The sequence below is a fragment of the Capra hircus genome, chromosome 22, assembly GCF_001704415.2.
Source record: "Capra hircus breed San Clemente chromosome 22, ASM170441v1, whole genome shotgun sequence".
Lineage (NCBI taxonomy): Eukaryota > Metazoa > Chordata > Mammalia > Artiodactyla > Bovidae > Capra > Capra hircus.
In genome coordinates, this window is record NC_030829.1 from 29797279 (window position 1) to 29807244 (window position 9966).

Consider the following 9966-nt stretch of genomic DNA (forward strand, 5'->3'; position numbering starts at 1 on the left):
ATTTTAAATTTTATGATCTCTAGAAAATATTTTAATAAGGCATGTATTAAGTCAGTGTTGCCACTTTAGCAATTTTTCAAAGCCTTTCAAGATTACAGCACATCTGTGCATCTTCAAGAAAATGAAACCATTTATTGCACCCTCCAGGTTCCAACACAGGTTCCAACAGTGTGTACTTCTCAGATAGCACATCCTGGCAGAAAGTTAAGATTTCTACCCTAGAGAGCGACACAGACTGGCATAACTCGGCTAATGTATTGGGTGATGTTTTAAAATATATTTTCTCCTCTCAGTTTACATGTTTTCCACCTAGAGTAGGTTAGCCACTTAAAACTTAACTTATGAATGACTAAATTATTCCTCCTAGAAGCCAAGTGGTAATAGCTTTAATTTACCTATCTCCTTAACGTTACTGAGAAATAAGAGAATTGCATTTATGCCTTGACATTGCAACTTCAAACATTTATGTATGTTTTCTCTGTATAATTTGAAGTGACTTGGAGTCTTCAGGCTTTCAGATATAAATTGAAAACTGTTTATTTATCTTAAATGCGTGCAACCAATATAACAGGGTGAACTGAATATACTAAGACTTTTCTTCTCCTTTTCTCTTGAGCGAAAGCACAAAAATACCCCTTTGTGTAGTGGGAGCTGCTACTTCCTTTGGGAGGGGAGAGGAGTGGTCTTCTTGAGAGCTACCTGTTTGGTTTCTATTCAGGTCTGATATTTTTAATCTAATCTGCTGACTCTCCCTGCAAAAAAATTTTATGTAACAAACTTGCTCCATTGTAACAACTACATCCCATGTGAGCATTCACATAGAATTGGAACAGAAAACTATGAAGAGAGAATTCATGTGGTTTTATTTCCCTTAGAGAAATTTATTTTGAAAATGGACCCCAGAGTGAGGAGAATGTGGGATTTAGAAAGTTGGAGAAGATGCAAACTGGACAAATTTTTTTCCATCTTCTGATTTTTTTTTTCCTACTTCCCTCATTGAGCAACCAGAGATAGACTGCCTACGGCCCTTTCTGGGCAATTGGCTATGAGGTCTTGTTATCCCAAGCTTTTTAACTAGATCTCTCTTCTGGTATAAATTATGTTCTGCCTTGATTTATGGTTTGAGGCACATGTTCCAGGTTTCTCCAGTTAGCTTGCTACCTCATCAGCAAGCAAATTGGACCTTTCTTATCTCCATGTTTCCCTGCATTGCCCAAAACAGAAACCAGCTTCTTAGTGGCTTGTAGTACCTATGGATTATATGGATTCATTCAGGTGGTTTTCCAGATTGCTATAACTAAATTTATCATATCAAAAGCTTAAAAATATACTGATCATGGTAACAGTTTTTATAAAATGCAATTAAATAGAACCAGTCTTGTAATAGGTATTTAAAAAAATCTTCCAGATGTATTTCAACCTAAGAGATAGTCTAATCTAGTTTATTATTTTTTCCAGAGCCAGGCTGAATGATCTGATAATCGGAAATGTGAATAAATGAGTCTAATTTTTAAAAATTTGTGAATAGAATTCCAGGATATCAGGCATATCTGTCAAGGGAGGTATCTCTAAAATCTAGAGATATGAGGTTCCTTCTTTGGGTAAGCAGCTCAACAATGTTAAATTAGATACCTGCTCTTTTTATCTTTCTGGTCCGCTATTTTCACCATGTTGACAGTATCTCTTCTCATGGTTGCAAGAACGCTGCTATGGCTCCAAGCATCACATCCTCAGCAAAAATATCCCGAAAGGAAGGAAAAGGAAAGGCAAGAGAGCTCTGTTCTTGGGATGAATTAGACGCCAAAAGTCTTGTCCAAGTTGAAGAAAAAGCGTAAAGAACTCCTTGGACTTAGATCAAATTTGCTTTTAATTCTTTTTACTCCAGAAACAGCTATTGAGAATAAACGATGCAAAAAATATTGTTGTGGGCCTAGAATATGAATGGGTAGAGACAGCTTCTCATTACCTCTTTTGCCCCTCCCAGAGGAAGTCTTGCAGTTCAGTGGTCTTGGAAGGTCACACAGAGTGGCACATCTGCCAAGGGCATGAAAAATGGTATATTGGGTCTGCCACGTTTTATAATTTCACCCACTGGAACTCACAGACAGCTTGAAATGCCAGGAAGCCAGTAAACCTGCTACTCATTCCACTGTGGCACTCAGATCTAATGACTGTGTTTGGAAACTTAAAAATCTTTTAGGGCCTGCATGGGGACAACATCTCTCTCTCTGTAGAGGTTGTTGTTGTTCAGTCATGAAGTCATGTCCAACTCTGTGACCCCATGAACTGCAGCATGCCAGGTTCTCTGTTCTTTACTATCTCATGGATCTTGCTCACACTCACGTCCATCGAGTCAGTGATGCCATCCAACCATCTTTTCCTCTGTCGTCCCTTTCTCCTCCTGCCTTCCATTTTTCCCACTATCGGGGTCTTTTCCAATGAATTGGCTCTTTGCATCAGGTGGCCAAAGTATTGGAGTTTCAGCTTCAGCATCAGTCCTTCCAATGAATATTCAAGATTGATTGCCTTTAGGATTGACGGGTTTGATCGCCTTGCAATCCAAGGGACTCTCAAGAGTCTTCTCCAACACCACAGTTCGAAGGCATCAATTCTTCATCCCTCAGCCTTTTTCATTGTTCAGCTCTCACATCCATACATAACTACTAGAAAAACCATAGCTTTGGCTATATGGAGGTTAGTTCACCTTTATGTCTAAAAGCTCACCCTATGTGTTTGAAAACATAACAGCAGTTGAGTTGGGAAAAGAGGGAGTAAAAACTTTGGACACAAGAAACAATGCACGCAAAACAAGTTGGTGTGACCCAGTGTGATCTGTTCAGGGCACTGCCAACGACTTGGAGTGGCCGGATCTCAGGCCTGAGCAGGGAGTGGGAGGAGGTGAGACCAGCAGGGGAGTCAGGAGCCTAGGGACGCACCAGGATGCAGGGAGTATACACCGTGTACCCCGAGAGCCCAGCAGAGTGGTGAATGGGCTAAGAAGGCCTTCCAGAAATCTTGGATCTGAGTCCAGCACAACCCTGACGTTTACCCAAGACCAAGGGTACAGCTGTACAGGTCAGTTATGCCTGCACCATCCCAGTTAACAAATATTGTGAATATTGCCTCTGGCCTAGAGGAGGTGGTGAGGGATTCCCCACACAGAGAACGGGGACGGGCTTCCTAGTTAGAGCTTGTACAAAGACAACCAGAGAAGGGAGAAATGGAAATACAAGGGGAGGATAAGGCCAGGTTGGGGGATGGGCCAGACCACGGTAGGCTGCCTGGGGCAGACCAGAAATTTGCACTTGAGCCTATGGGTCATGGAAAGACAGTGAAGAGCAAAACCAATCCTGCCAACCCAATGATCCCTTCCTGAGCCTGGGACCCTGAGCCTCTTACAGGCAGGGGACTTGAGGATGTAGCTGGCTGATGATGAAACCAAAGACTTGGCCGAAGTGTTGGTGTCATTTTTTCTTTCTTTCAAAAGGAGGGAGAGAGGAAGGAAAAAAGAAAGGGAAGGAAAGGAAGAAAATAAAGAGATGGGAGGAAGAGGAGGAATAAGAGAGGGAGGAAGGAAAGCAAGAAGAGGAAAAAGGGAAGAAAGGAAAGGGAAAGAAAAAAGGTAGAAACCAGTGCAGCAAGACTGACAAGATTTGGGAAACATGGCTGAATAGTGGAAGTGGACATTACTATTTATTCCGATGATTATTAATGTTATTTTCATCTGCATTTTACTTGAGATACTTCATTTAAAAAAAAAAAAGAATGGTCAGGTGGAAATCTAAGTAGATAGAAGTCTTTCTGCAAAGTGATCTGGCCATATGGTATCAAAAGACCTAAAAATGCTCACTTTTGACCGAAGAATTCCATGCCAGGATATGCAGAGAAAGATTTATAGACAAGCCATCTATTTTCTTTTGCTTCAAGTATAGACATAACTCATTTGTTTCACTCAGGGAGGAGCGGGAGTGTTTATGCTAAATAAAATTTTCAATTAAAGAAATGAACTATATTAATGGAAAGTGAAGTGAAATCGCTCAGTTATGTCCAACTCTTTGTGGATCCCATGGACGGAGGAGCGTGCCTAGGCAAGCTCCTCTAGGAAAGAATACTAGAGTGGGTTGCCATTTCTTTCTCCAGGGGATCTTCCCGACACAGGAATCGAACTCAGGTCTCCTGCACTGCAGACAGACTCTACCATCTGGGCCACCAGGGGCTCCTATTTTAATGGAAGTCTTCCCCAAATACATTGTACCTATCCTGGTACAATGATTATTCTGAAACACAACTAAGCTTTTCCTGATGGTTTCTTTATTAATGTGAATTAATAATCAAAGTACAGGCTTAATAAATTCAATGTTGAAAATAGCTTTTGAGGTGCGAGGGGATTTTTGCTCCTGCACAGTATTCCCCTGGACAGCTAATTTCTCTGCCTCTCTTGGTTCTTTCTTCTTCCTTTACAGTTGGCTGTCATTTCTCACTACCTGTCACCTGATTCCTCATTAGAAATCTGTCATCCAGTCAGAACAAAGCAAAACAAAAGCAGATCAAGTTTGTACACATGGTAAATCCATGTTCGAGCAGAGGCCTGCAATTCTGCCCCCAACTTCTGAGAATCTTGTTAAAAATGCTTTTTTCTGGGCTGCATCTCAACTCCTTCTAATAAGCATCTCTGGACCCTGCAAGTACTTAAGGTAGTTATTATTATGAATGTTGACATTTGAGAATCCCTGACTTATAGTTCCTCCTATGAAACAATATCCATGAACTCAAGGCCATAGAGAGCCCACGGGATGTCTCTGTGCCCTTGAGCTGCTTGCCTGTGGGGCTGCACGGGAGTTAGCACTGACGGACCGGCTCCTGTGCCATGGCACGTGCTGAAAGTTCTGAATATCACATGGGCTTAGTGACTTCTGGTTTCTAAACTTGGATCACTTAGGTGGGTGGAGGGTTGGATGAGGAGATAGGTACTTCCCGGACCTGACTTTAGGTAAGCCGAGATATCTGATGAGTAGCCCCTGGGTAATTAATGTCTACCTGGTCTATGATCTGGGGATAGATAGGCTAATAATTACTCATGTCTTCCAAATATGAGACTCTCTGCATAGACTGATTGATATTTACAGAAAAAATAAAATAATGCTGACCATTCACCTGGATAAGCTGGCCACACCCACTTATGACTTAATCCCTCTTGGACTGAATATTTAATAGTTTATATTATGCCCGATTGAAATGTCAATATATTTACTGCACCTATGTTAATTATTATTTTATCAAAGTGATTACTCTGCTCATACTCATGTTTTATAGATTCATTAAAAAGTTCTAAAACTATATATACTGTTTCTTTAAGAGAAGATCTGAAGATTTTTATGTTTCATTTTAAGTAAACAAGCCTCTAAATGTCTTTGAAATTATGGTGAACTAAATAGTATGCACTAAAAGGATAATAGAACATGAGTACCTTACTTAGAGATCTATTACCACCTGTCACAGCCTCAAACAACAACAGTAACAAAAACCCACTCCAGAATGAAAATACTGGTATATTTATATAATGCAAAGAGAAATACAGATATAAACCCTCAAAACGGAAGATACATTGATAAAAATGTAGCATTGTAAGCGAAAAAATATTGTACAGTACTTGCAGAATTTATCTTTCAATTTAGGGTTACAATGTGCCTAACAAATAAATAGTACTTAAAATTACAGTTCTCATTATTAATTTAAAATAACCATTAGGAGAACAGCACAGCTTAACCTAGCAAACATTTTAAGGAAATGCTTTGTCTCACAGAAGTAGAGTATCATTATAGTCCATTCATTTATGCCATGAACGAAAGAAGAACAATTTTCAAAGTGGAAATCAGTTTCATAAGACAGAATAAAACTGGGCTCCTCAATGCAAAAACTGTTTCCATAAAGTTTTTTAATTTTTATTGGCCAAAAATACCTGAACAGTTTTCATGTAGTACTCTGCTTGTCTCCGAGAGCCCTCCCAATCCATCAACCACAATCAGTACATACGAAAACATGCAATACTGTTATTTTCTCCACACCATTACTAACCAAAACACTTTTTACTCTTTTGAAAGGTACAATTTTACAGAAATGTTGCCACTCAAGAATTGGTATAATACAAAGAGCAGTTTGTCACTGACAGGCATTTCCTAGTGTATAAAGCAAGGTAGGAAACAAATCTTACTTGTGTTGTTACTTATTAAAAATGACTTCCTTGCTACTCTCTCCCATCTCTGCTCTTTAAATTCACTATCAATACTGAACAAAGTTCTCAACGCCTTCCAAGAACCAGAGCAGTCCAGCTGACCCCAGGCCGGCAATTCAGAGGGAACTCGAGACAACTTTCCCTCTGTCTCCTGCTTCCAACAGAAGACCCTCAAGAAATCGAACTGGTGAAGCCCCTCTGGGTTCCTCTACTTCACTGCAAAATGTAATGCCACTTGAGGTTGTCAAAAATAGCTTCTGTAGAAAACTGGCCATGGTCTTTAGGAAAGGTTGCATGAAGAAAATTAGCCTTTATTAAGAAAAAAAAAAGAGTAACACATGGAAGAAAAGACATCAGTACAAGTACAAAGACTCCAGGATCTACTGTCAGGATGAAAATATATTTAGGAGGACAATCGCAGGGGCTGGGGTGGGGCTGGGACTTCGAAACCCTACCCCTGCACAATTGGAGTCTGTACAATCCAAGTGATGCACTTCGAGAGTCGTTTTGAAGGCAGCGTAGAAAATTAAAAAGGGGGCCGAAGGGGCAGAAAAGACGTCACTGTCCAAGCCAAAGAGAGAGGCCGGGCTGGGGTGCAGGTGGCGGTAGTGCCACTTATAAACCGATGCCTTTCAAGTCGCAGGGGAGCGTGGCCTGGGTGGCCTGGGGGCTCTGGCAGCAGGGGAACTGGGCGCGGAAGCAGTCCCTGAGCTCCCTGTTGAAGAGGAAGCACACGACGGGGTTGATGCCGGCCTGCGCGAAGGTCAGCCACACGGAGGCCGTCAGGTAGGCCTGGGGGACGGCGCCGGGCCGCACCAGGACCCGCAGGTAGCTGGCCACGACGTAGGGCCCCCAGAGGAGCAGGAAGAGCAGCGTGACGGCGTAGAACATCTTGCACAGCCTCTTCTCCGTCTTGAACTCCTCGAGCACGAGGAGGCGGCGCGCGCCACGCCCGGGCCCGGCCGGCCGGATGCCCACGAGGGCCGGCGGCGTGGGCCCGCGGCCGAAGCCGGCCGTCCAGTTGGCGGCCGCCTGGCCGGTGGCGCCGGGGCCGTGGAAGGTCCAGTCGTGGCTGACGGCTGGCACGAGGCGCGCGGGCCGCATCTTGCGGCGGTCGTGGATGAAGAAGAGCAGGCGGAGGTAGACGAGGTGCGTGGCGCCCACCACCACGGCCAGCAGCAGCAGGAAGCCCAGCGCGCCCGGGGCGCCGTCGGGCCGCTGCTCCAGGGCGCACGGCGCGTCCTCGTCGTCGCCGCCGCCGCCGCCGTCCAGCACGGGCGGGAAGGCCGCGGCCAGCGCCAGCGCCCAGGCGGCGCACACCAGCATGGCGGCGCACGGCCAGCCGGCCAGGCGTTCGGCGTAGAAGCGGTGGTGCGCGATGGCCAGGTAGCGGGTGACGCCCACGCCGAGCAGCAGGAAGGCGGCGTGGAAGCAGAAGAGCGCGGCCAGGAAGGCGAGCAGCTTGCAGCCCAGCGCGCCCGGCGGCGCCCCCGCGGCGGCCGCGGCCCGCCGCGCCGCCAGCATGACGGCCGGGAGGCAGGCGAGCGCGCGCAGCCCGTCGGCCAGGCACAGGTCGAGCAGCAGGTAGTACGGGGCGCGGTGCAGGCTGCGCTCCCGAACGATGAGCAGCGCGAACAGCACGTTGCCCGCCAGGCTCACGCACAGCAGCAGGCTGAGCGTGGCCAGCTTGAGGCCCAGGGCGGCCGCCTCCCCGCCGCCGCCGCCGCCGCCGCTGCCCGGTTCGCTTGCGTTCGCCATCGCGGCCTCCCCGGGCCGGGCGCCGCGCTCCGCTCCGGGGCCGCCCCCGGCCTCTCCGCTCTGCAGGCCTGCCTGCCGACCGGGGCTCGGCCACCTGCGAGGGGTCCCCGGCGAGCTCCCGGGCCGGCGGGGCTCAGCCCCCGCCCGGCTGACCCCTCCTCGGCTCCCCGAGCTGCCGCCGCGCCGCCGCCATCTCAGGAATGGTGCGCGCAGAAGGCGACGGCCACTCCCTGCGCCTCGGGCGCCGCGGGCTTCACTGCGGGCCGGGCCGCGCCGCCGCCCGCAGCCCCCTGCATCCTCCTCCTCCTCCTCCTCTTCCTCCGCCGCCGCCGCCGCCGCCGCCGCGCCTCTGGGTTCTGCCCCCCGCCGCCGCCGCCGCCGCCGCCGCCGCCGCCGCCGCCGAGCCCCCTCCCCTCCGCCGGAGCGCGCCGCGTGGCCGCCGCCGCCAGCCCCGCCGAGGCATCCCGCGCCGCCCGGGCAGGGCTGGGCTGGGGGCGCCGCCGGCGCAGCTGCGGGGCCGGGAGGCGGCCGGGAGGGAGGCAGGGCCCAGGACGCGAGGTGGCGACAGGTCGCGTTTGGCCCCAGGTAACGGGGTCCTGCGGCGGCGCCCGGCGCCCGCCCTGGGGTCACGGTGGTCGTGCGCGGGGTGGTCGGGGGAGCTTGCCTGGGATGCTAAGGTCGGGAGGCCTCTAGGATTGGGGCGGGGGCGGTGGACAGGAGGATCTGGACTGAACTCTTCACCCGCAAGCTGATAGTGATTAAGAGTCATCACCATCATCATCACCGCAGCCCTGAAACCTCTAGTATTCAGGTCAGCACTGGCGTGGGTGCCAGTGTTCTGGGGAGCTTTACCAGCATTATCTCCCTCCGTGTTCACAGTAACGACAAAGTTGGTTCTATTCTTAAACCCACTTTCTGTCTGAGGAAGCAGGGGCTTGGAGGTCAAGGGAGTTGAGAGCTGGAAAGTGGTAGAGCTGAGATTCAGATTTCACTCAACCTGATGTCCAGGGCTGGACTGAGCGACTCTGAAGGCTACCCTGCTCTCTGCCTCATTCGTGGTCCCAGCGAAGACTTTTGCTAGGAATAAGAAATTCAGCGTTTTCCCTTAAGTGATTTGGAAGGTTAATCTCCCGCTGCCTTCCTCCCAGGATACGAGTTTTCTGGGTTAGCCTGAAAGGCAGCCTGTTCCTGTCCTCAGCCGCTCCAGATTCACTCCCGTCTTCGCAGGGGCTCTTCCCTCTGCCCGGGCCAGCCCCTCAACAGGTTCCCCATCGTCTGGGCCATTCTTCTGCCCAGGCTAGCCTACCCTGTACCACTGCCCATTCATTTCCTTCTTGGCGCTTAATAGTTATCATTAATGTTTCAGCTAATTACTAAGCTTCCGGAGGACGAGGGACTGTGTCCGAGATTTTCTAACTCTGTATCCCCAATGGCTGGGATAGAGGAGCCAGAATTAAGACAGGTTCGTTCTTAGGTACACTCATGGGTTGTTTTTTGTTTTGTTTTTTGCTTTTATGCAGAATATTATTTATTGGCATGGCTGGCACCTTGACATTTCCAGGATGATACAAGATCATAGAAAGCCTTGTCAGGCTAAAGAGTCTAAACTTTAGTCTGTAGGCAGTCAGGAACCCTTGGAGGTTTTTGAGGAAAGTGGCATGATAAGAAAACTACTGATGTGCATCAGGAGGATGATTTTGGCAGTAGTTTTTAAGAGGAATGACTGAGCAGAGTCAGTAAGTCTAGTCCAGAGCCTTAGACTCAGTGAGCACAGAAATCACTAGGGATACTGTGTGATTCAGGAGGTCTGGATGGGGCGGAAGAGGCTGCCTTTCTAATAATTTCCTGGGCAACACTAATGCTTCTCATCTACAGACCACACTTGGAATAGCAAGCACCTAGGGACTTTGACCTTTTGTAAAAATCTAAGTGATGGCCAATGAGGGCATGACTTAGGGTCCCTAAGTGGCCAGGGA

General features: G+C 48.3%; 1 protein-coding gene across 1 annotated transcript; it reads right to left on the minus strand.

Annotated features, from left to right (window-relative positions):
* GPR27 (G protein-coupled receptor 27) lies at positions 5530–8342 on the minus strand. The gene has a single exon (XM_013973698.2). It carries the CDS (start codon positions 7988–7990, stop codon positions 6848–6850), a length of 1143 nt encoding a protein of 380 aa, XP_013829152.2. The 5' UTR covers positions 7991–8342; the 3' UTR covers positions 5530–6847.

What these genes read in the sequence shown, in the direction of transcription:
- GPR27 (XM_013973698.2), bottom strand. Translation starts at nt 7,990, where the DNA reads ATGGCGAACGCAAGCGAACCGGGCAGCGGCGGCGGCGGCGGCGGCGGG.